The sequence below is a fragment of the Euleptes europaea genome, chromosome 11 (genome assembly GCF_029931775.1).
Source record: "Euleptes europaea isolate rEulEur1 chromosome 11, rEulEur1.hap1, whole genome shotgun sequence".
Lineage (NCBI taxonomy): Eukaryota > Metazoa > Chordata > Lepidosauria > Squamata > Sphaerodactylidae > Euleptes > Euleptes europaea.
The window spans coordinates 68689128-68715842 of record NC_079322.1 but is presented as its reverse complement, the minus strand read 5'-3'; the positions used below and the strand labels follow the sequence as shown (position 1 = coordinate 68715842).

The 26715-nt window shown below is 43.7% G+C and overlaps 1 protein-coding gene across 1 annotated transcript in view; it reads right to left on the bottom strand.

Moving 5' to 3' along the window:
• Positions 1 to 26715, bottom strand: part of PTPRN2 (protein tyrosine phosphatase receptor type N2) — a 674076-nt gene that overhangs the window by 10847 nt on the left and 636514 nt on the right. Inside the window, exons 20-21 of the mRNA XM_056857125.1 lie at positions 23049 to 23102; positions 20909 to 20973 (exon numbers count right to left, since the gene is read on the bottom strand). Of these exons, the coding sequence (XP_056713103.1) occupies positions 20909 to 20973; positions 23049 to 23102 (119 nt within the window). The remainder of the gene's footprint in view (positions 1 to 20908; positions 20974 to 23048; positions 23103 to 26715) is intronic.

Genomic DNA, 26715 nt, shown 5'->3' with positions numbered 1-26715 from the left:
AGATCTCCTGCTATTACAACTGATCTCCAGCTGATAGAGATCAGTTTGCCTGGAGAAAATGGCTGCTTTGGAAATTGGACTCTATGGCATTAGTGTCCCTCTCCAAACCCTACCCTCCTGAGCTTCTGCCCCAAAAATCTCCAAGTACTTCCCAACCCGGAGCTGGCAACCCTAGGTGTAGCGGTTAGAATGTTACACTAGGATCCTGATCCAAGAGGAATGGTGGGATGTGTTTTAATAAATAAATCAATAAATTAACCTGGTTTGTATCCCCACTTAGACATGGAAGCTTGCTGGGCCAGGTTGTTGTGAGGATAAAATGGAAAAGAAAATGATGTAAGCTTTTTTGGTCCCCATAAATGAAGAAAATAAAACAATGTGTTCTATATGGGCTGCCTCTGAGACAGTTTGGAAAATACAAGGAACAGTCCTCTGGAGAGGCAGCTTGTATTTTTTCTAAACAAATCAATACAACCAAGTATTGTGGCACCTTGCCTGTGGGACTCCCTTTCTTCAGGCATCTGCCAGGCACTAAAGCCTAGGCAACAGGTGAAAACTATTCACCCCGGTCTTTCTGCTACTTCTCATGTGTTTTCGTCAGTTTGCCTGTCTGTTTTGATTTTTGTCTTTTGGTGCTTCATTTTTAAAAATTCTTTAGATTATAGTTGCTAAATCTTGTGAGCTGCCTGGAGGATCCTGAGGAATATAAATACTTTTAATAAATAAAAAAAGCTTATTGCCGATTTTCAGCCAGCAACTTGGATGCTGAGGGGTGGGCAATAGTCCAAAGTCATTTTCTCAACCCGAGAAACAATAGATTGAAATGAATTATAGTCTTTTAAACACATGCATTAGAGACGAGCAATCGCTGTTTTAAAATGTAAAAGGAGTGAACTTTGCCAGTACGCGGCATGTGGATGGTTTAGTCTCTATGGTATACAGTACAGATTGGTACTATAAATTACTAGATGTATTATGATGGTACCCACAAGCCCTAGCTGTGATCTGTGTATCATCACATTTGAACATTGCAACAGTAAACTAAAACCAGGATGTAGCTATGCAGATACAGACTGACTTCTTTCTAGGTGGCTCCCCTTAACCTCCGCAGGACAAAGACCTTTTATGCATGGCTGTTTCCCTCATGGTCACCCCTCCAATGACTTCGGGTTTTTGTTTTGATTATGCATGCTGTTTCCAACCATCAAAAGTCGCCTTGCTCTCCCCCTGCGTTTCCCCGCGTTTCGCCCGCAATTTCAGGGACCTGTTTGAAAACGCAGGCAAAACGCGGGGAAACGCAGGGGGAGAGCGAGGCGACCTCTGACAGTCGGAAACGGCACACATAATCAAAACAAAGACCCAAGTCGTCAGAGGGATGACCGTGAGGGAAACAGCCATACATAAAAGGCCAAAGTAAATGGGATGCAGGGCCGAAGCTACAGTGCAGAACAAAATATGCCCACCAGGTGTTTACCATCTGGGATACCAAAGGGGGAGGAAATGAATTTAGGTACACAAAGGTGTGTTGCAGTACACCCAACCTGAAATTTCTGAACTTCACTTCATAATGACTGCTTCATAATGACAGGCATTTTGCAAGAGATGGTGCTGACATTGGCAAGTAGACAAGAGAAATTACAGGGCTGTCAAAGCCTCTGGATGAGTCACAAATAGGTAAGTGGAAGAGAGAAATAAAAACAAGCACCTAACTAAGGAAGGGAGCACACAGAAGCCGGTTTCTGCACATGGATCACTTGCTGGATCAGGAAACTGAATACAAGTCAGACAAACATTCAGTTGCCTATCTGCACTACATTATTATCAATTGGATGTACTGCCTCACCTATATTTGAGTATAATTGGACCGCCAAAAAGACAAATAAGGGGGTTCTAGATCAAATCAAGCCTGAACTGACCATAGAAGCTAAAATGACCAAACTTTGGTCACATTATGAGAAGGCAAGACACACTGGAAAAGACAATAAAGCTAGGAAAAGTTGAAGGCAGCAGGAAAAGAGGAAGACCAACATGAGATGGACTGACGCAATAAAGGAAGCCATGGCCCTCAGTTTGCAAGACCTGAGCAAGGCTGTTAATGATAGGATGTTTTGGAGAATGTTGATTCATAGGGTCGCCATGAGTCGGAAGCGACTTGACAGCACTTAACACACACACCAAACTGGAAGCATGTTTACCGCCAGATACAATCAGCAGTTATGCTTATACAGGGGCTCACAGGAAGTGCCCTAAAGACCTACCACTGTGACAGGACAGTCATCTTGTGCCCTACCACTGTACCACAGGATAGGGAAATGTGGCTTGAAGGCAAATGCAGCGCAAGGAGAGTTGTGAGAATAGGGCTGTGAGGTGACTCTTGGGAAAGGAGAAGCTGTGAAGAGGGGCTGGCTGATGCAACACAAATGGACAAGCCATGACAGCAGTGGCACAACGCAGCTCACAGCAGCAAGAACATTTAGGGAACTGGGCCACCCCCGTGGTGTAGAAAAGCAGGAAACATGTCGATCAGTTCAGAAACAAACAAAGGCCCACGTGGCCGGAAGGCACAACTCCCTCATGTTCCACATACTCTTCTTGTTCACCCACAAGGTCCTTTTCATAAGAACATAAGAAAGGCCCTGCTGGATCAGACCAAGGCCCATCAAGTCCAGCAGTCTGTTCACACAGTGGCCAACCAGGTGCCTCTAAAGGTCAAGGTAAAGGTCCCCTGTGCAAGCACCAGGTCATTCCTGACCCATGGGGAGATGTCACATCCTGACATTTTCTAGGCAGACTATGTTTGTGGGGTAGTTTGCCAGTGCCTTCCCCAGTCATCTTCCCTTTACCCCCAGCAAGCTGGGTACTCATTTTACCGACCTCAGAAGGATGGAAAGCTGAGTCAACCTTGAGCCGGCTACCTGAAACCGACTTCCATCAGGATCGAACTCAGGTCGTGAGCAGAGCTTTTGACTGCAGTACTGCAGCTTAACACTCTGCGCCACGGGGCTCCAGATGCCTCTAGGAGGCCACAAACAAGACGACTGCAGCAGCACCATCCTGCCTGTGTTCCACAGCACCCAAAATAATAGGCATGCTCCTCTGATACTAGAGAGAATAGGTATGCAGAATGACTAGTATCCATTCTAATAGCCATGAATACCCCTCCATGAATATGTCCACTTCCCTCTTAAAGCCCTCCAAGCTGGCAGCCATCACCACATCCTGGGGCAGGGAGTTCCACAATTTAACTATGAGTTGTGTGAAAAAATACTTCCTTTTATGTTTTGAATCTCTCACCCTCCAGCTTTAGCAGATAACCCGGTGTTCTAGTACTATGGGAGAGGGAGAAAAACCTCTCCTTGTCCACTCTCTCCAAACCATGCATAATTTTATAGACCTCTATCATGTCTCCCCTCAGCCGCTTTCTTTCCAAGCTAAACAGCCCTAAGCATCTTAACCGCTCCCCATAGGACAGTTGCGCTAGTCCCCTAATCATTTTGGTTGCTCTTTTCTGCACCTTCTCAAGCTCTGTAATATCCTTTTTAGGTGTGGTGACCAGAATTGTACACAGTATTCCAAGTGTGGTCTCACCATAGATTTGTACAAGGGCAGTATGATATCAGCAGTTTTATTCTCTTTTCCTCGTCTAATTATGGCTAGCATGGAATTTGCTTTTTACAGCAGCTGCACACTGAGTTGACATCTTCATTGAGCTATCCACTACCACCCCAAGATCCCTTTCTTGGTCTGTCACTGCCAGCACAGATCCCATCAGTGTATATGTGAAGTTGGGATTTTTTGCCCCAATATGCATCACTTTACACTTACTCACATTGAATCTCATTTGCCATTTTAATGCCCATTCTTCCAGTATGCAGAGATCCTTCTGGAGCTCTTCACAGTCCCATTTTGTTTTAACCACCCTAAATAATTTGGTGTCATCTGCAAACTTGGCTACTACACTGTTTAACCCTAACTCCAGGTAACTGATGAACAGGTTGAAAAGCACCAATCCCAACACAGATCCCTGAGACACCCCACTGCTCACATCCTGCCATTGTGAGAACTGACCATTGATTCCTACTCTCTGCTTCCTATTTTTCAGCCAGCTCTCAATCCATAAGAGGACTTGCCCTCTTATCCCATTACTATGAAGTTTGTTTAGAAGTCTTTGGTGGGGGACTTTGTCAAAAGCTTTTTGGAAATCCAAATACACAATATCCACAGGCTCATTCCTGTCCACATGCTTGTTGACAGGACCTACCCTTACAGAAGCCATGTTGGGTTTTGCCCAGCAGACCTTGCCCTTCTATATGCTTGACAATTCTATCTTTAATAATGCTTTCCACCAATTTACCCGGAACAGATGTTAAGCTAACTGGTCTGTAATTTCCTGGGTCCCCCCAGGAACCTTTTTTATATATATAAATGGGTGTTACATTGGCCATTCTCCAGTCCTCTGGTACAGAGGCTGATCGAAGGGACATATTACATATCTTTGTTAGAAGTTCAGCAATTTCCCATTTGAGTTCTTGAAGAACTCTAGGATGAATACTGTCTGGTCCCTGTGACTTTTTAGTTTGCAGTTTGTCTAAACGTTCTAGGACTTCTTGCCTTGTTACCACTATTTGCCTCAGTTCCTCATTTTCCCCTCTCCAAAATCTCTGTTCAGAAGGAATCTGCCCTGTATCTTCAAAAGTAACTTTCCCTGAACCCCCCTCCCTTCCCCACCCACAGTCCTAGATAAAGAATCTCAAAATTCCTCAGGATTTGCATTTTTCAACTGGTATAAAAATGAGAAAGTTACTTTTGTTTCCACCCAAGAATTTCAAGTTTTCATTGTCTCTCTGCATTGCTGCACATGGATACTCTGGCTGCAGAACTGGGGAGTGCTTTGATTAGGATCATTCAAAAGAAAACTATTCAGTAGGTTGGAAAAGCAGTTCCTGCTGTTGTTTGGCATTCCTTACCGGCATACTAGCAGACATTCTATGAAAGCAGCCAACCTGTGGGGTTCTTTTGCCCAGTAATGACACTTTACTCAGATTTCATACGGTGCGTAGCTGAACTAAGGGCTGGCAGGTACCTGCATGGGTCGTCTTTGTCCTGTAGAAGTTTTGTTCCTACGGAGTGTCACATAAATTGAACACTACCTGCAAGCTGTCAACTGGCCATCAGGAAGTTATTCCGGATACTGGCAAACTAATCAACTGCATGGACCTTGTTACTATTTACCAACCTTATAAGCTATGTCAGCTTAATATATTGCAGTATTTAGCCTATATTAAAAGGTTTTGGAAAACAGATGAGGTCATGCAGCCGACATTAAATTGTGGAACACAATAGTGACGCCCCTTGGAGTTGTTTATATTCACACACATCCTATGTAGAAGATACGTTTATTGTTGCTCATTCATGGTATGTCACTAATTTACATTTGCTCATAGGTGCTGTGTTTTTTGCTTAACTTTTTGTACCTGGTGTGGGCAACCTCTGTGTAATGACCATAGAATGGTCCAATTCATGGCTGAATGAAACAGCAACCAGTTGTTGTTCCAACAATGAAAAGGTGCTTCGAGAAAGATTTGATTCTGGGAATACGTTACATATGCATGCAGCTTATTTTACTACAGTTGTGATGACTGGCAACAGCATTTCTTCGTTAACCCTGACATGTAGCTCTTCTGTTTTAGCAGCTACTGAACAGGCCTCCTAAGTCTTGCTATGCAGCAAAGCTGGTGCATTCAGCTACCACAAAACGGAACCCGGAGAGTACAGGCGTAAGGGTGTGTTCTCAAGGGCAGAAATATCATTCTTTAATAACATATACATCAAAAATTATAAACATTTATGCTGTCTCCTTTCTTTCTTGCAGTCCCTACCAACTAGCTCGTAGCAGAATCCTCAGAACAGGGAAACAAGAAACTATACAGAATATTACATGCAGGATTTCTAGGCAAATTGCTTGTTTTAAAAGGAACCATAAAATATGAAAACTTATCCTGCTATTAAAGACTTCCTAATTAAGTCATTACCACAAAGCACACATCCTCTTTGCTGGTTCTTAAACTACCTTGAGACCTATTCAATGTTCCCTTGACACTTGATGGATCAGAAGCCCAACATTACGAAAACTCCCATCTTGCCATCTTTCCCAAACTTATGCTCAACTGTCTTCCACTGACAGCGCTTAGTTTCTTTACTCTGCCTTTATGAATTTGCCCCATATTCCAACACTCCTTTGTACAAAGAGACGGTGACCAAACCCTTTACATGCCTGTCTCTTCTGTAGCTGGAGTCCATGACCTCTTGCTCTCAAATTAGTTACTATCTCAAGCAGCTTACTGACAGCAATTCATTCTTTTCAGAACCTTCTAAAGCGGTGTGAGAACCCCCTCCACAGGCCTTTTCCTTACAGCCAGTGGTACAGCCTACATCTAATCAATTCATGGCCCCCAATCCCTGGATAATTCGGTATATCTTATAATTTCCTGAAGCTGATGCCTCCTCGAACACCAGCAAAACTAGATTTTGAGAAAACTCTTGATTTTCCACAAGAAAAATCTGCCAGTACTAATTTCAATTTTTTAAAAATTCAATTAAAAAAAAAGTTTGGTTTCACTTCCAGCCGTTGAACACATTATGGCAAATGCTGCCTTGGAGAATCTGTCCAATGAAATACAAGCTCTTTCCAGAGTAGGATCTAGCTGCCTAATTTATATCCTTGTCTCTCTCCAATGGGGGCCCAAAGCAGATTACGTTGTTATCCTTACCTCCATTTTATCCTCACAACCACCATGTAAGGGTAGGTTATGCTGAGAATGCTGCTACCCAGTTAGTTTCCAGGGCAGAGTTTGGATTCAAACCTGGGTCTCTCAGAGACTAGTCTGACTCTCTAACTACTATGCCACACCGCCTCTTGCTTAATCTCTTTGAAATTAAATCCCACGTCTGCAAATCTACCTGCTTTTCTGTACACTATTATCCCACCCTTCCGCCAAGTTCATTTTATCCTATTCTCCTTAGGATCAGAGGAGCATGCCTACTATATTAGGCGCTGTGGAACACAGGCAGGAGAATGGTGCTGCAGGTGTCTTGTTTGTGGGCTTCCTAGAGGCACCTGGTTGGCGACTGTGTGAACAGACTGCTGGACTTGATGGGCTTTAGTCTGATCCAGCACGGCCTTTTCTTATGTTCTTATCCTCACAACCATCCTGTTAGGTGGATTAGGCTCTGTATGTGGCTGACCAAATGTTACCCAGTGAGTACCACAGTAAAGTGGAGATTTAAATCCAGATCTCAGTCACTACCCCATGAGTGTCCTGTCTACCTCCGCCTTCTGAAATCACCAACCGCACTCAGCAGGAGAGAGACTGTCAAAGCAGAGTTGGATGACATGGCAATGAGCTGTGCAAGAGGAATCTGGACCTTTTCAGTTGGGAAGGCGCCTTCTATGCCCGACCATTATTGGAACAGAAAAACCGGGTCATTACGACATTAGTAACCAGTAAGCCAATCGTCTCCCTTTCCCTGCCATTTGTATGTCTGAAAATTCTGAATGAACAACAGCCCTCTAGGCCATGGTGCAGAGCTGAAACAATCCTGATTTTGTTTCAGAGGATAGCTGCGCTGGTCCACAGCAGAAGAGCAACACCTTTGAGACCGACAAGACTTTCGGGACATGAACTTTCGACACTCTGACGAAGGGAGTTTTGACTTTCAAAACCACATATCCCAAAAATCTTATTGGCCTCTTAAGATGCTGCTGGACTCGAATCTACCATTCTTAACTTTAGGGAGCATCTTGCCAGTTTATTATTAACATATAATAATAGAGAGTGTAGTGTAGTGGTTAAGAGCAATGGTTTGGAGAGGTGGACTCTGATCTGGAGAACCGGGTTTGATTCCCCACTTTTCCTCATGAGCGGTGGAGGCTAAACTGGTGAACTGGTTTTGTTTCCCCACTCCTACACATGAAGCCAGCTGGATGACCTTGGGCCAGCCACAGCTCTCTTGGAGCTCTCTCAGCCCCACCTACCTCACAGGGTGTCTGTTGTGGGGAGGGGAAGGGGACTGTAAGCTAGTTTGATTCTTCCTTAAGTGGTAGAGAAAGTCGGCATATTAAAACCAACTCTTCTTCTTCTTCATACTATACAGTAGTCCATCTGACACATTATCATGTGAAGATCTCACATAATGGATTTTCTAAAGGCATGTTTTAAAACTATTGAAACAGTCGTTTCTTTTAAATGGAAAACGTGCCCCTGCCATTACAGGATGTATCATTTATGTCTAAAACCAGCTTGTTACTTCATTATTTGTATCCAAATCAGGCCTTTAGATGCGATTTTTGCTGTAGCCAGTTATCTGGTGGGAAAACTTGGAACACTCAATTGCACAATTGTGTTAAAGAAGAAGAGTTGGTTTTGATACCCCATTTTTCTCTACATTGAGTCTCCAAGCAGCTTACAATCACCTTACCTCCCCCCGCCCACAACAGACACCTTGTGAGGTAGGTAGGGCTGAGAGCTTTCGGAGAGAACTGTGACTAGCCCAAGGTCACCCAGCAGGCTTCATGTGGAGGAGGGGGGAATCAAACTTGCCTCTCCAGATCAGAGTCCACCACTCATATGGAGGAGAGAGGAATCAAACCCAGTTCTCCAGATTAGAGTCCGTCATTCTTAACCACTACACCATGCTGGCTAACTCGCCACCAGTTGACATTACATGAAATGCAGCTCATTGGCAAAATGACCTCATAAATGTATCTGTTTCAGTGTAAATGAAAAAAAAATCTAATATTTCAGAAAATCTAAAATGCCTTTACTCAAGAGGCTTTAAAAATCAACTTGAATAAAAAATGTCTAAATGTGAAAGCTAAATGCATGCTGCTCGCACTCATTTCAGATTTTTCCACTGGATAACCGACTGGGACTAATGAGCTACAAAGATCAAGTCTTAGGAATTCAATAAAAATCAAAACCTAGAAGGCAAGACAGCTACTTCTTAAACACACCAGATTTCCCCCCTTCCTCTCATACTTTTCTGTAATTATGTCTGTGCCATCCCTGTGAAATATTAGATCAATACCACTGCACATTTCCCCCCTTAAAACTACACTGTGAAGTACAGCAGTAAGACAAAGTCTATATGGATGTTTATCTTCAGGCAGGAAACGGGGTCTTAAAAAGCAAAGTTACATCAATAGAAGCCCCAAATGTTATTCAAGGTTTCAACCACTGTGCAAATTAATAGAATTTCAGCATCAATATTACTGATTCATAACCCAGGCCACCACACATGGGACAAAACCAGCATGCACACAAAGAAGAACTGGATCAGGAAACTGAGAATCTGGCTTTTCAGTACTGCTCTTTCAAAACGAAGATTAAACAGGATGGATTAAGAAAACAAATGTGCACCGTAAAAAAAATGGTTGCACAGAATTTCATTCTTGGCACAGGAGTTCAGCTCTATTATGTTTGTATTAATGTAGTGCTGTCAGTGTATGCGGCACCGTACCACACAACACAAGCAAAAGTCCAAGCCTTTGCTCAGAGGATCAATAGTGTGGCAGACAACAAGGGAGAAATATGTGCAAATGCCTTTGCACACACTTTGGCTTCCTTTCAGCTGGGGATGAGGATTAAGGTCTAGCATCAAAAGCTCTGTGGAAAAGGTAGCTTTTGAAGAGAGATTTAAAGGAACAGAGTGAAGTCGCACCACACAGGTATCCTGGGAAGGAGAAGATGATAGCATTGGGAGGTAGGAAGCACAAGCCTCACATCATTCCACTGTCCATTCCAGTATTCTAGCTGCAGGCCAGATTTAATGCAAATCTTATATCTATGCTCATGCAACCCCTGTTCATTGCCATGGGGATTTCACAAACTATGTGAATTGTGCTCTCCCTATGGCTGTTTTCAGCCACAGAAGGAAGAAGCTAGAATGGAAATTTGGTAGCAAGACATTTATTTTGTCCAATATAGAAAACACTGATGCAGTTACTGTGGCTGAGAACAGCGCTCTGAACTAAATGCAACTTAACACCAGGAACGGGCTGTAGTGTTTGTAAACAAAAAGAATACTATTGTCCATACGAATGAATCCCCAAAGTCACTCTCACACATTCAGAGCCTGCAGGAAGTTCTTCATGATGTTATTTAGAAGCCCCAGCACTCCACAGAGACAGTCTGCAGTGCTTTGAGTGACAAAGAAAAGTAAGAGTCTAGAGAGAGCATGTGTATTCAACACTACACTCCTCTGGCCATCCGGAGATCTATGAATGTACTGTTGCCTTTTTTCAAACACAACACAAAATACCCTCAATGCTTAACATTAGAGACAAATATGACCCTATGTAAACCAAAAAAGAAATGAAACTGAACCATTTGTTCAACAGAATAATTGGATGTGCAACGTTAATTGTAGTAACTGTAAAAAAAAAACACCAAAAATTCTACTGAATGTGAAATTCTTGCATCATTCTTTTGAAACAAATGAAAGGCATGAACGGTGGCATACTCTGCAAAAAACAAAAGGCATCCATACTTATTTCCATGGCAGCCAGCTCGGAGAAAGCATTTCAAATGTAGAAAAGTACATCATTATGTGAAAAAGGAGTCCTTTCGCCTAACCGTGTACTATTTAAAGTGACCCTGCACAGCCAAAGCATTGTATTGATCACATTCTACTCTCTCACTGCTAAAACTAAGTGGTCCCCTATTTACTTTGATTTAAAAATGCATTGTTGTCCGCTTTCTAATAAACCAGAGAGTGGGACAAGAACTCAAATTATTCTAAGTTTATTCTTAAAAGTCCTTTAAAAAACAACAACAACGAACGCCTTAATCCTTAAAAGCCTTTTTATAAAACATGTCAGCAGATGCTGTCCTTGCAGCTGGGCCGGGAATTAAAAGTGCACTTACATTTTTATGCTTAGAACTGAAGGACTCTAAAGTTAGCGCGGGCACCCCCAGAAAAGCGCTGGCAAAGGCATTCTTTGGTACTTTGGCGCAATTCATTCTTTAAGAAAAGGAAATGGAAAGAAAGATTTCATGTCCTGTACTGCAGGCCTTTGATCGCTTGATGAGCGCTGGATCCTCAACCTGGGCCTCAACCTTCTCAGGCCAGACAAAGGGGGCCGAGGCCTCACAGACCGGGCCCAGATTCCTGTCAGAACAAAACCTTTGGCTGCCTCACAGTGTGACAGCCTGGGAAAGGCCCACCTCAGCAGGGCCGAGATGCCTGCTCTGCCCTTTGATCCTTCCGTTTAAGCGCCAGGTCAGAGATTTCAAATTGCACCCCCAACCCCCCAACGGCAGAGGGGAGCAGGTCAAGAACAAAATGGGGCTGACCAATCTTTTAAAAAAAAACCCCGCAATTCTTTTCTTTGGCCTGTTTCACATGACTTGCCTCGCACTGTGGAACACTAAGCCCACACTTAAAATGGAATTTGACATTACATGGTACAATGGAGTCAATAAATGGCATTCTTTTGCAACAAAGTCAATCCTTCTCTTAAGTGGCTGAAAGCATGAAGCTAGAAAATACTCTGTGTTTACTTCTCTGTGCATGAAAATTGTATGTATCGTCCAGACTGGCTTTCATCGCAGCCTCTTCTTGCTGAAGACTGAAATGAGCTCAAATGTGGCATATCTGTATTTGCCCCCACCCACATCTTTTATTTAGATCTATCAAAATGCCGCTTGAAATTTGCATTTTCAAAGTCACTGGAATGCCCTTTGAATGAATGCAAGAGGACTCTCAATGAACTTTAAAGATGAGAAAAACAGTTAAAACATAGTCCACGGAGAATACAGGCAGACAAGAAACCTTATTTTACGGTGACTACCATGTTTTGTGGGCTGCTTGTATGCTACTTCCCCTCCAGTTCTCAAACAGGAGCACGCCCTTTACCTAAACAGAGAAACCCAATATATTTGAGTACCTGGGGTAATTCGAGGGTTGTGGCTTGGTGGGTCAAAGGGTGGACCTTGTCAGATCTGAGAGCGTACATGCAGAGTACATAAAACATGGGGGAAAGGAGATATTGTCCATTAACCACTTTGATGGGATTTGACACAGGAGATGGAATATTATGTGGTAACTATGCTGGCCAATGGCTATAAATAAAAGTATTATTATTATTATTATGTGGTAACCACATCAAGTGATTGTGAGAAGACAACCGGTGTGAAACTACACCTCCTATTCCTGAACCAAAAGGAAAGGTGGAATATAAATGTTGTAATGAATAAATATCATCTCATAGAACAGTGAATTCCAGCTACCAAGTATATATGAACACATGAAGCTGACATAGACCATGTTAGACCGATGGAGAAATGGTAATGAAATTGGTAAGGAACCAATTAGCTAAGAGGCAGGTGGGCTCTCCTCCCACTAGAGATCTTCAAGCACAGGCTGAACAGTTGGAATCTCTACACTGACCAGATGGCCTGTAAGATTCTTTCCAATTCTAAATATCTAGGTCAGCATTGCCTACCCTGACTGGCAGCAGCTCTGCAAGGTCTCAGACTGAGAAAGGTCCTTCCCAGCATCTGCTATCTGAGATCCTTCAACTGGAGATGCCAAGAGCAGAACCTGGGACCTTCTGTATGCAAAGCATGAGCTCTCCCCTCACACTGAGCCATGCCCCCCCCAAACAGTAGTATTGCTGGTAATAAAGACAAAAGCACTTTAAAGATTGCAATACATATGCTGTGTACTATTGCATCGACCTTTTGGGTGCCAAGCTATGCACCATTTTGCACTGTGTAGAATCTCTCATGACATGAGGCACATTCTGAGGGGCACTTTCATGCAACAGAAGCTAGTACATAGCTCCACCTAAAAAAACTCTTTATGGTGTGATTGTAAGAGCTGTAAGAGAAAAAAACCTTCCTAATTACTCAGAAATAAATAATAAAATCAACTTGGCTGTTGGTTCCACAAGGAGATTTTACCATCGTGAACACTGAAACACAAGTGGTTTCATAATACAGAAAGCTTACTGCTGAATAAATTTAGAGAAGACCTTACCCTATTTCAAACAGATGTGTTATTAGTTAGCTGGGGTGGATTTGAGAGCGCAGAGGAGAGACAAATTGTTCCATGAGCACTTCTAACACTGGATCAGACTTTTTTTTACCATGTTAATGATATGTATAATAGCGGTGAAGTTATATTTGTGAACAGAAACCATTTATTGGGAGCATAATACTATAGGTTGTACCAGTGGAACGCTGGAAAAACCCTTCCCCTCGTATTAATAAAAGCAGTAAGTCCCCCAGGTTTTCATTCCCAGCTGGTTGGTCACTACATAGGTTTACATAATAAAGAATGCCTAAGGCAAGTCAGTAAGGCTTGTACCATGTAATTTGAATCATGGTGGTTAAAGACTGGAAACTAGATGGTGAGTAGAAAGTATGGAACAGGTGGTGGTGGCAGCTACTTACTCCAGAGAATCCAAGAACAAAGAGTCAATTTATGCGATAGGCCCTTGTCACACTATATTATACACAGTGTGTGTGTGTGTGTGTGTGTGGGGGGGGGGAGAGAGAGAGAGAGAGAGAGAGAGAGAGAGAGAGAGAGAGAGAGAGAGAGAGAGAGAGAGAGAGAGAGAGAGAGAGAGAGAGAGAGAGAGAGAGAGAGAGAGAGAGAGAGAGAGAGAGAGAGACCGACCCACTCCCTTGTATGCCATATTGATTGATCTGGAGTAGCTCACATCTCTACTCCATTCAAACCATCACTTTACCCTATTCCATTTGGACAGAATCAAGGCAGTCCCACTCAAAAATATTAAGCGCACAGGCAAACAAAAGAGGATGTAAGCAGCAATGTTCCAGCTCCTCACTGTTAAGCAATTCCCTCCCACCCGAAGTATACCATATTGAACAAGGCTCGTAGCAAGAGGAGGAAATTTTAGCCCAGGATTTTAAATGCAAAGCAGAACATGCAATTAAATGGAGAATGTTTATAACACAGTTCTTCACAGACATGCTGTTCTCAAGTGGGGTGCCGTTTTAAAAAGTAATTGATTTATTTAGTTCATTTTTATCCTGCCCTTCTTCGAGTAGTATTGAGCGATGTGCATTATTCCCCCCTCCTCTGTTTTATCCTCTCAACAAACCTGTGATGGAGATTAGCCTGAGAAAAAAGGACTGGTCCATGTGCCCCCAGCAAGTTTCATAATCGAGTGGGGATTTAACCAAGGGTCCTTCAGATCCCAGTCCATCCACAGCACCACACTGGCTCAGGCTCTCTTTTAGGACCCATCTGTCCTTTAGACCCTCCACTTACCACTGTGTGAAAAGAGCAGGTTTGATTCCCCACTCCTCCACATGCAGCCTGCTGGGTGACCTTGGGCTAGTCACAGTTCTCTCAGAACTCTCTCAGCCCCACCTAACTCACAAGGTGCCTGTTGTGGGGAGGGGAAGGCTATTATAAGTCACTCTTAGATTCCTTATGGTAGAGAAAAGTGGGGTATAAAAACCAACTCTTCTTCTTCTGTTAATTGTACAGGTTTCAATGCAGAACAATGGCTGAAATATCAAATGCGCCAGACTCTGGGACAAATAGAAAGTCCCTCTTGGCTGTCATGAAAACAAAGAATTGACAGAGCTGAATGGCCTCTGCAACTGGGGGACAGGAAAATGTACCACACTGTGTTTTGTTCTAAATTTTGAAGACTACATACTGCCCAATCAGAATTATTTGGAAATCAATGGGACTTACGGACTTCACAATAGGCTGAATGCTAGCTGGATGGCCTACTGAATGGAATGGCTCCTCTGATGAGACCCTTCAGCCTGCCTCAATTTGTTAGAGTAATAATCTGGTTATTGTCACTCTCCTTATCAATCAGTGTTGACATACAGCCTTCCAAAAGGGGGGGGGGAATAAACAGAAAAAGAAAGAGGGTGTGGCAAATGAAAGAGGGTGTGGCAAATGATACCAGTACTGAGAGACAGGGAACTGATGATCAACTGCTATTGCAAAACCCAGCTCAAACTTTAGAGACAGCTCCTTTCTCATCTCTCATTCCTGCAACCTTGGTTTGGAACTCCATAGCAAGTGGTTTCCTCCCCTATAACAACCGACCAATCTCTTTGGAATCATAGAATCAAAGAGTTGGAAGGGACTACCAGGATCATCTAGTCCAACCCCCTGAACAATGCAGGAAATTCACAACTACCTCCCCCCCAGACATCCCCAGTGACCCCCACTCCATGCCCAGAAGGTGGCAAAAAACCCTCCAGGATCCCTGGCCAATCTGGCCTGGAGGAAAATTGCTTCCTGACTCCAAAGTGGCAGTCGGCACTACTCTAGCCATGCAAGAAAGGGCCATGAGAGCCAAACACTGATTCACTCTCATTCTCTGTCCCTCAATGCCTAGAGTTAAGGATGTGCAAAAAAGGAGACAGGACTGGCTAACGGGAAAAAAAGTAATTTCTATTTAGCACTGAGGCTATGGAGAGGAAATGTTAAGGAAGAAAGCTGTATTTACATTTAAAGTAATATGGTTTGGCTAGTTTCTTTGCTTGACCCTCAAATTTCCAGATTATTACCCCTCCCCGATTCCTGTTAGGGCCCCCAGTTTGTTAACAGCTTATATTTATTAGTTTAAGTAAGGTATCTTGATATCAACATATACTAGAGCAGCTACCAGTGATATTAATATTTGCTGCAATTCTGACCACAGGTGAAAGCACACTACTGAATTTTTAATAGAATCAGTTCTGCTAATTCCTACATATGCTTGGGAGGAAAGCAAATGGCAGTCCTCTCAAAATCCATGACCGTTATATAGATAACATGCAAGCACTGGGTTCATCCATCAGTGTTTACGCTTTGATACTACTGAAATTCAGTACAAACGTTATAAGAATCCGTTATCCTGAGAGCAGTACAATCCAGAAAGAAATTTTATTTCTGTTTTTTTCAAGTGGCATACCTGGAGTTATCCTTTGCTGTGGTATCCCCTTCTTTCACATGAGTGGCTTACCTGAGCTGAGAATGACCAAGAAATATGTAATAGACAATGATATTAAATACTCTAAGGCCAATGGAATGCTTAAGAATTCCAAAAGCAATAACTGAAAGAGGTGGCTAAAGTAACCTATCTCCCTGGCTAGGGCTGCAATCCAAAGAACTATTTTAGGTATTCCCAAGAATGCCCATTGGAAGTTTCCCCACCCCACCCCTTTGATCATCAAAGTTGCTGTGGAACACAGGTAGGATAATGCTGCTACAGTCATCTTGTTTGTGGGCTTCCTAGCGGCACCTGGTTGGCTCACTGTGTGATCTGGTTGCATCACCTGGTTGGATCACTGTCTGATCCAGCATGGCTTTTCTTATGTTCTTAAGTACCTGCTCCATACCACAAACTGCTTCTGAAAGTCCTCTCAGCTTCAAAAGTAGTTTGCTGTATAGCACACAGAACTGCTTTTTGAGAAACTCAATCCAAAGACACCCTCGGATATGCAGAACTACTCTTTTGTGAAGCCCATCCTAGAGTAGGAAGGCAATGTAGAAGAAGAAGAGTTGGTTTTTATATGCCGACTTTCTCTACCAGTTAAAGGAGACTCAAACTGGCTTACAATCACGTTCCCTTCCCCTCCCCACAACAGACACCCTGTGAGGTAGGTGGGGCTGAGAGAACTCTAACAGAGCTGTGACTTGCTCAAGGTCACCCAGCTGGCTTCGTGTATAGGAGTGTGGAAACAATCCAGTTCACCAGATTAGCCTCCGCCGCTCATGTGGAGGATTGGGGAATCAAACCGTTCTCCAGATCAGAGTCCACTGCTCCAAACCACCACTCTTAACTGCTACACCATGCTGGCCACATCTTCCTAGAATGGAACGGAGTCATGGATGATGGTGCAGTTTCCATGGAAGCCTGTTCTTCTGATACCGAAAAATCCGGGAAAATATCTGAGGACTGTGACTGACATCAAAATAAAATGGTAAGGAGTGGGTTTACTTCTTCAGGCCATGGTAATACCCTCTGAAAGTGGCAGAAAAATCTAGAGTATAACCATCTTAAGCAACTATTTGACGTTTCTCCCAAACATATTTTAAGTTTTTTTCTGCCTTATTTAGACTCGTATTTAAATTTGTATAGAAAAGCACAGTATCTAAAACTCTGTGTGTGTGTGCTATCAAGTCGCTTCTGACTCATGGCGACCCTATGAATCAATGTCCTCCAAAATGTTCTATCTTTGACAGCCTTGCTCAGATCTTGCAAATTGAGGGCTGTGGCTTCCTTTATAGAGTCAATCCATCTCTTGTTGGGTCTTCCTCTTTTCATGCTGCCCTCAATTTTTCCTATCATGATTGTCTTCTCCAGTGACTCTTGTCTTCTCATATTGTGATCAAAATAGCCTCAGTTTAGTCATTTTAGCTTCTAGGGTCAGTTCAGGCTTGATTTGATCTATAACCCACTGATTTGTTCTTTTGGCCATCCCCGGTATCCTTAACACTCTCCTCCAACCCCACATTTCAAAAGAATCTACTTTCTTCCCATCAGCTTTCTTCCATGTCCAGCTTTCACTCAGAGCCCCTTTAAAACAATGCAGAACCCTGGTCAGGTCAGCAACTAGTCTTGCTGGAGGACCACCTCAGCAAGGGATGGGGTGTGGGGTGAAGGGCCCCACCTGCCACCAAATCCCAATCCACTGTCAAACCCCTCCACCCAGAGGCTGCTCCATCCATATCCCTATTTCTGCCTCCTGGCTTGGCAACTGGGCATGCTGGACAATATCACCCAGAGGCCTGATTTAGTTGGGCAATGCAAACCGATGGTCTCTAATGCACAAGCCCAGCTGCTGAATATTCATACGTGATCTCCCTGCTCCTGTGTCTAACAGAAACCCGTCAAAAATGATAAATAGTGTTGTAAAAAGCAACGTTTGAACAACAACAACAACACTAGGCTAAAGAATGGAACAATATGTAATGAAATAGACAAGAAACATACACGAAATACTACAATGTATAGCAATCTATATAGTGTCAGTTTACATACACATATGTAAACTGATGAAGCCTTTGGCAGAAACGGACCACTAATTTGTATCCGGAACGACCGTCTCCTTCTTTGATCTCTTTTGGATCATTGTTCAGCATCCTCACTTAACTGACCACCAGTATTCTTCACGTCTTGTTGGATTTCTCGGTCTTATTTACCCCCATGTGGGGTTGGACTGTAATGTTTGTTTACATATGTGCTTAGACACTATATAGATTGCTATTCATTGTAGTATTTCATGTATGTTGCTTGTCTATTTCATTACATATTGTTCCATTCTTTAGCCTGGTATTGCTGTTTTTGTTCCAAGAGTAACCCAGCAAAAATTAAGAAGGTAATGCTTTTCCTGGCAAACAGGTAAAGTGATGACAAAAACACTGTAGTCTTGAGGCCCTGCTTCGGTTACGTCTGCTTTCTGAGTGGCATCGCAAGTAATGGTCTTCTCAGAAGTGGCACCAAAATTATGGAATTCCCTCCCAGGGATATTTATCTGTCCCCTCCTACTGATTTCTTCTGCCCATTGGGTGACAACTTTTCCCACCCCCTGCCTGGCATTCCCTCGGTGATCCCGTTGTCCTGCCTTGTATTTTAATTTGCTATTTAGGGGTTTATATATGGTTTGTAGCTCTGACGTTAACTGTGTTGATGATGTATTTTATTATGTTTGCTCAAATTGTTAGCTGCCTTGTGGCCATGACTGGGTAGAAAGGCAGGTTATAAATATTATAAATGCATAAATAGTTTCACATGTATAATTTCTAAGTGTCTACTTAGAAGGAGAGGAACCCCCTGGCACACAGTGGTAAGCTGCAGTACTGAAGTCAAAAGCTCTGCTCACGACCTGACGGAAGCAGAGGACCCCTACTTTCGGGGGGTCCGTTGTTTGCAGAGCCGCACAGGGTGGCAGGGCCCGGCTGGCCGTTCAACCGCGGGGGTGGGGTGGGGAGTGACGGGTGGCCCGCGCTCCCCTCCCGACGGCTGGTGGGGGGGCAACTCCTTCTGGCGGGCGGTCAGAGGCGCAGGGGGGCGGCTCGGTGCCGCTCTTGGACCTCGTGGTGGTGGTGGTGGGGAACTGGATGGAGGCGACCGCATGTCCCGCCGCCGCGAGCCTTTCCCTCATCCTGCCTGTTTTTTTTGTGTGTGTGTGTGTTTTTTAAGGGGCCAATCTAGGCCCTGCTCTCCTGCCCCTCCGTCACGGCCAGCACTAGCTGACCAGAGGTGTTCAGTCTGGTCCGCTGGCCGGGTATTTAAGGGGAGGAGCCGCTCGTGGCCGGCCCTGTTTCCAGCCTGCTTTGTCCCGCCCACCCTCCCCCTTTTCTTAGCTATGGCTAGGCTGCTGTGGTATGTAGTGTTTAGTAGTTTGATGGCATGTTGTGTACTGTTGTTCACTGTGGTTTCAGGGACATACGGGCTGTTCTCGATGGGTGTTTTGTTACGTTGGTTGGGGTTTAAGGTTGTTTTATTAAGGGTTACTTTACCATGATTATCTGTCACAACTGTCGGGGGTTGGCGGTTTTGGGCATGGGGCCAGAATCCTGTTTGGGGAAAAGCCGGCCTGCGAGCCCCCTTTTCCCGGGCTGGGGATCCCAATAAGGGTTTTTTTTGGGGGGAGGCCTGTGGGTTGACATGCCCAGTGGGGCAGTCAGGGCGGCCTGCCTCCTCCCAAGTGGCAGTGGACCACACAGTGGCTGCCGTCCATGTGGATCCTGGATCTGCCATCTCAGGCTGTACCCAGCATGGGCTGGGCACAGGATACATCAGCTGGCAGCGGGTCACCTGATGTCAGGATTCTGCCTCCATGCTTGCCAATGCCTAACGATGTATGTTTTTGATGTATGTATTAAAAGTTGTGGCCTGTTTTATTCCATACAAGTGTTGCGTCATATTTCTTATTCCAGAAAGGGTTAGAAGTAGTGCAGTCCCCCCCCTGGGGGGCGGAGGTCCCATTCATCAGGTAAGCGCAGACAGGCCCTGGGACCCCTATTGGCCTGGATCCGCAAAACAGTTTCAGGTAGCCCGCTCAAGGTTGACTCAGCCTTCCATCCTTCCAAGGTCAGTAAAATGAGGGGTAAAGTGTAGATGACCGGGGAAGGCAATGGCAAACCACCCTGCAAACATAGTCTGCCTAGTAAGTATCAGGATGTGATGTCACCCCATGGGTCAATAGTGACCCGGTGCTTGCACAGGGAACTACCTTTACCTTTTTTACCTACTTTTAAAGCACATAGGAGTAAAGCCAGGGAAAGAGTGGTATCTCTCATAGTGTTTTGCTGTGAGAAAGAAACTCCTGCGACCTATTTGATAGGGTTTAGTGCTTATTTCAAGCAAATACTGTGATGGGTCACCACTCAAGCAAACACCTCATGTAAATAGAGAAGGGGGCGAAGTAGAAAGAAGCTGGAGAAATATGGCCAGAGTGTACTGTGAAAGCGTTTCAGAGACTCAAGATGTGGAGTTCTTCTTGTTCATTTCTGATTTCTATCCCTCTTCAAGCCAGAGAAGTGCCTGTATGCCAATTATGAGGGGAACGCCAACCTGCTGCACGACACACGGAGAGTTGAATACCTTCCGATTTAGGCAACAAATTTGTGGTCTTTACTTCAGAACCTTTCTGCCAATAAAAGTTATTGTAAATGGTAAATTTCTAGCTATGCTTGTGTAAGACCCATTCATGCACAGCTTTTAGGGGAGTTGCAATTTTCCTTCATTTTTAATCACCGTGGATATTTTTTAAAAAAAAATCTAAAGAACATTCAGGCAAGGGTAAAATTTGCCTCTAATCTATTTGAGACCCTTCTGTGAATACAGCGCCTACGTTGCCATGACAACGCCGCCACATCTCCAAACTCAAAAGCAGCAAACCCTTTTGATTCTCACCTTTGGCCATTTTATTGAGAACCATGTCAATTAGGATGTAGGTTCCACTTCTTCCTGCGCAGTCGCTATAAACAGACAGGGAGGGGAGGGAAGAAAATCCTGATCAATGCCTGTGCACAATAATTCAGAAGAAAAGCAGTTACTGTTGATGTTATATTGGAAGCATAACATGGGGAGGAGGGATACTAAGGTAAGGTGGAGAGAAGCAGAAGAAAAAGATATATAGCTGCACATGGGGAGAAGGAAAGAAATATTTCATTATCTGTACAAGATTAGCAGTTATTTTTTGTATATGAACTGTACAGCTTTGCAAGAGACATTTGCTTCTTTAAAGGCATCAGTGTGCTTATTTTGCACACAAATCCCCCAACTAGTATTTTTAAACAGTGATGAAATTAAAAATGCTAGATTTCTGAAGCCCAATTTTTTTTCTAATCAAGCTCAAGTGGTGATCAACCAGCCCCGCATCTTTCCCAAATGGCTGCTTTTCCTTGTGTTTGAGCTCTCCGGAACGGCCATGGCTTTGCCTGCTGACCTTTCGATCACCTGCCTCTCCTCACGCTGCGAAAAATCTCTTGTTATTTAAGGATTGTATTACTTCATAAGGATACTAACCACTTGGGCCCGGAAAAAACCCCAAACACTGCCAACTGGTTTTTTTTCCGGTTTTCACCTTAATACAGACACTGTTACAATGAGGGGGGGAATTCATGCAGCATCCGAGAGATGTTTTTAATCTTCTGAAGGCACTACTTTTATAAACATGCACACGCAAGAAATTTGGATCCGTGACTGAGCACCCTGAGGAAGCCAATATCCCTCTCGTCTGAACGCAGGTTGCATTGCCGTCAGAGACCTGCTTATTGTTGGCAATGTGATTTTTTGGATGTCCGTCGCTAGAAAAACGTAAGACTTTAAGCAATCAATTTTTCTTGCCCTTTCCTCTGGTTTTTAAAGGGGTCTATTTGTAACAATTCACAAATAAGGAAAAGAGATAGCTTGAAGCCGTTTTCTTTTGATAATTTCCTTCATCGAGAGAAGTTACTGATGAGCTGGCAGGGGAAGGAGCCATTATAGTGCTACAATAGTTTTGACTAAAATTTGTTTTTTTGGGGGGAATAACTTACTAGATAACATTTTAAACCCACAGAATTAATGATGCCACCAAATCCCTGGGTGGGTTGAAGAGAATAAATGTCAATGGGGGGGAAAAACAGAAGGTTTTTTCTTCTTCAAAAAATGTGATGTATACATTATAATTTACATAAGAGACCATCCTTCTCTCCCCAAGTTACAGTAAAATAAACTGAGTCACAGGGGAGGAAATTCAATCATTAGTTTTATTGCAGTCTTGAAACAGCATAATTCTCCAAATGTTGCTCAAACCCAAGTGAGTCTTGAAACTGACATAACCAGAGAATCCTAAGGCTTCACCAATAGAAGCAATTTCTCAACTCATTCACTATAGAAGTGCTTACATCTGTGACATGTTCAAGTGCCAGAATGCTGGGGGGTGGAATGGGGGGTGGAGATGTACATCATTTCTGGTTCAAGCTATAGGGCTACATAAGTGGCTTTGCCCCAGCCCATAAACAAAATAAAGAAACTCCCCTCATCCTTAGCCTCTAACACCATATCACTCTCTTATGGGGCAAAAAATGATTTGTGTGCACGAATTGTTAAAAAAAATATCTGCAAGTAATAATGCATGGTCAATTAGGAAAAGTTCCATATGATATGAAAAAAATTGTTTGAGGGCTCTTTAAGTCAATTAGCCCTAACAGAGCTGAAGGGAAGGATGGTTGGTTCTTTCTTTCTTTCTTTGCAGAGAATCTTGGGCTACCTAGAAAGCATCTGCCTGAAGAACCTCTGAGATCCAAAAAGTCAATTCTGAACAACATATGCCACAAAAAGAACTCTTCACGGAGAAATCAAGTTTTCCTATCTGAAATGTGAAAAATCTCTGCATGCACTAAGAAGCAGCAAAGGCAGCATGCTTGGCCAGAACAACAAAGAACATTTGGGAGGGGGGGAGGGAGTTTACCCTACAAATAAATATATAAAATTAGTTGTACCTTTGGTTCAAGTTATACGGTTTCCTTATTAGCCTCTTTGAGGCTAGCTTTAAAATGGTACTTGCCTGCAATGAACTATTACTGGACAAGAACGACCCCTGTAGCACTTGTTTACTTTTCTGTAATAAAACAAATACAGGTATTAAGAAACACATTACTTCACAAGGTGAGTAAGTAGGCAAAAATAAATATATATTTAAAAATCACCCATAAAAACACGGTTTGACATGTTTGGAAAACCCAACCCATGCTATTAGTCTTTAGAACAATCCACCCTGGGCGAGCTTAATTCATCAGGAATGCGGGTGAATATCCTCCAAACACTGCTCCTACACAAGATCCATTGGAATAAATAAAGATTTCGCTGAAGGCACAGTGCTTAGTGAATTCTGCCCTAGGCTAGGGTATGCCGTTGACAACAGTGGCCCTAGCAAAATATTGGCGTGTTCCATTTCCAACAAGCCCACACTCCGTTCAGCCATACAGACACCCTTATACCATATTAGACCCTGTAAAAGTTCATGGCAACATACCGGGGTATTCCAAGCAGGCCTTTGCATATCAACACTTCTACACCCACGCTGATACTCAGGGGTACTCGTGTTGTCCATACATGGCAATAAAAGCTCCTCTATCATTTCTCACATCTGGAGCACAAGTGATTGTAAAAAACCTGCACTGGCTAGAAAACATGTTCTCCCTGACCCTTGCCCAACACAGCGTGGGCACAGGAGCCAGGACTTTGCAGGAGGAAGCCTCCCTCCCCCTTTTATTTACAATCCTACCAATTAGTAGGGAAAGGGGAGTGTGGAGCCAAACCTCCTCCCCCGCGTCCATATTTGCTCCTCAACAGTTGATGGGTGGGATTTAGCTTTTTAAAAAGGACCTTTGCAGCATTCCGAATTGTCGCTTTGGGAAGGGGAAACTGAGGCACACATTTTTTGTATGCAGCTTGGGACAGGTATGTGGGTGAGAGATTCAAAACAGTTAAAAGGAAATATTTCTTCACACAACACAGTTAAATTGTGGAACTGCCTGCCCCAGGATGTGGTGATGGCTGCCAACTTGGAAGGCTTTAAGAGGGGAGTGGACATGTTCATGGAGGAGAGGGCTATTTATTCATGGCTACTAGTAATGATGCATACCTATTCTCTCCAGGATCAGAGCAGCATGCCTATTATATTAGGTGCTATGGGACACGGGCAGGATGCTGCTGCAGTTGTCTTGTTTGTGGGCTTCCTAGAGGCCCCTGGTTGGCCACTGTGTGAACAGACTGCTGGACTTGATGGAACTTGGTCTGATCCGGCATGGCCTTTCTTATGTTTTTATGGAAGCTACTTTCCATGCATATATAGCCCCGGGCTGGATCAGGGCACTTCTTGCTGTCCCTCAAGAACTTCATGCACGTATACAGATTGTGTACAAGAGGTTCAAAAATACTTCAGTGTGAACCCCCACCCATCATGTTTTTTCCCCCAGAATGAATACGCCTAGCTACTGTTAAGAAGATATTTTGGGTGTTAAAATAGCAATGCTAAGTAGTAACACGAGCCCCTGAATTCTTGCTAATCATGCCACAAGGATGAAAGTTTTACGATTACTTTGGGGGTGGGTACACCACAAAATAAATTTATTGTGACACCAACACAGCCACATCTGTATTGCTAAGCATACTTTCGCATTTTTACTGAGGCTGATGCCTTTTATTTTCAAGTACTGTATTTTCTGGCGTATAAGACTACTTTTTAACCCAGGAAAATCTTCTCAAAAGCCGGGGGTCGTCTTATACGCCGGGGGTCGTCTTATACGCCAGATGCTGAATTCCGAGCCGGACTGGAGAATCTCCCTGGGGAGCCGCCTCCGCTCTGTCCATGTCCCCGGGGGTTGAGCCGCCCCAGGAGGACCGGTGGCTGGCCCCAGGCCGCAGACTCAGGTTGGGCCACTCCAGGAGGTCTGGGGGCGGCCGCGGGGTTGGGGCGCAGTCCTGAGGGCCGACCCTAGGCCACGGACTCGGGACAATCCCAAACTCTAAATTTTAACTGTAAAAATGGGGGGGTCGTCTTATACGCCCAGTCGTCTTGTACGCCGGAAAATACGGTAAATGTATTTCATAACAAGCAACAAAAGCTATGTTCATCTAAGAGGAAACATACATCGTTAAAACTGTTAGTTTATTGTCTGTGTAGAGTTACTCTGGTCTAAGCCCACCAAAATCAACAGGCTTAGATTGTAGTAACTCTGCATAGGATCATACTGTAAACGTCTTAACTACTAGGCACATTAAAATATGATCTAATGAGTAATAATAATGAAGTGTTAATGCTCAAGAGTTGGGATTTAAATGTGAACTAAGTTACTCATCGAGAAATGTTGAGTGTATAAACCATATGTTAAACAGGAAAGACAAAACCCTACAAAAAACCTGTTGCTACAAAGCTATCTCAAAAGAGGAAAAGAATACCAGGTGTATATGAAGCAAGGACTAAATTGTTTTCACTAGATCTCTTAAGTGATTTCTGCTGGTCAGTTATACCATAATTTTAAAGAAGCTTAAATACATTTATGAAATTGATAGCACTAATTTTCCTTAAATCCAAGTGTGGCAAAGTTCAGCAGTTTTAAAAAGCAACACTTGGAATTTCAAGAATTTACTGTGTTGTAACATGTGAAAATAGCAGCCTGAATAGCCTAGACTAGCCTGAGCTCATCAGAGTTTGGAAGCTAACCAGGGTCAGCCATGGTTAGTGCTTTGATGGGGGACCACCAAGGGCATTCAGGGTTGCCATGCAAAGGGAGGCAACGGCAAACCAACTCAGCTTATCTCTTGCCATGAAAACCCATAATGGGCCACCATAAGTCGGTTGCGACTTGACGGCACTTTATTATAATTATTAACATATGAATGCTTACTGTAAATAATCTTCAAAACATACCTTGGATTTAGATGTGAACCTCCATTTTCAAAGCCATCGCACTTAGGCAGGAACATTCAGTCTATGCCCAAGATTCAGGACAACGCCTACTTTAATGCCCTCATCACCGGACACACCTCAGCTTCCCTATACTGCCTCATAACACTGATCAATTACTGAATTATGGCTTGGGGGATCAGGAGTATCCTGTGATCTCACATGCTGTGATCTCACAAGTCCTATGAGGAAAGATTGAAGGAGCTGGGTATGTTAAGCCTGCAGCGGAGAAGACTGAGAGGTGATATGATAACCATCTTCAAGTACTTGAAGGGCTGTCACATAGAGGATGGTGCCGAGTTGTTTTCTGTTGCCCCAGAAGGTTGGGCCAGAACCAACGGGTTGAAATTAAATCAAAAGAGTTTCTGTCTAGACATTAGGAAGAAATTTCTAACAGTTAGAACGGTTCCTCAGTGGAACAGGCTTCCTTGGGAGGTGGTGAGCTCTCCTTCCCTGGAGGTTTTTAAGCTGAGGCTAGATGGCCATCTGTCAGCAATGCTGATTCTATGACCTTAGGCAGATCATGAGAGGGAGGGCATCTTGGCCATCTTCTGGGCATGGAGTAGGGGTCACTGGGGGTGTGGGGGTGAATTTCCTGCATTGTGCAGGGGGTTGGACTAGATGACCCTGGTGGTCCCTTCCAACTCTATGATTCTATGCTTTCTCCGCCTTTTTCTCTCCTGTTGCACTGATGTTCCCACCTCCCTTTTGGTGTTGGGAACATATGGTTAGGATTGTAACTCCAATGACTTTTTCATTTGCC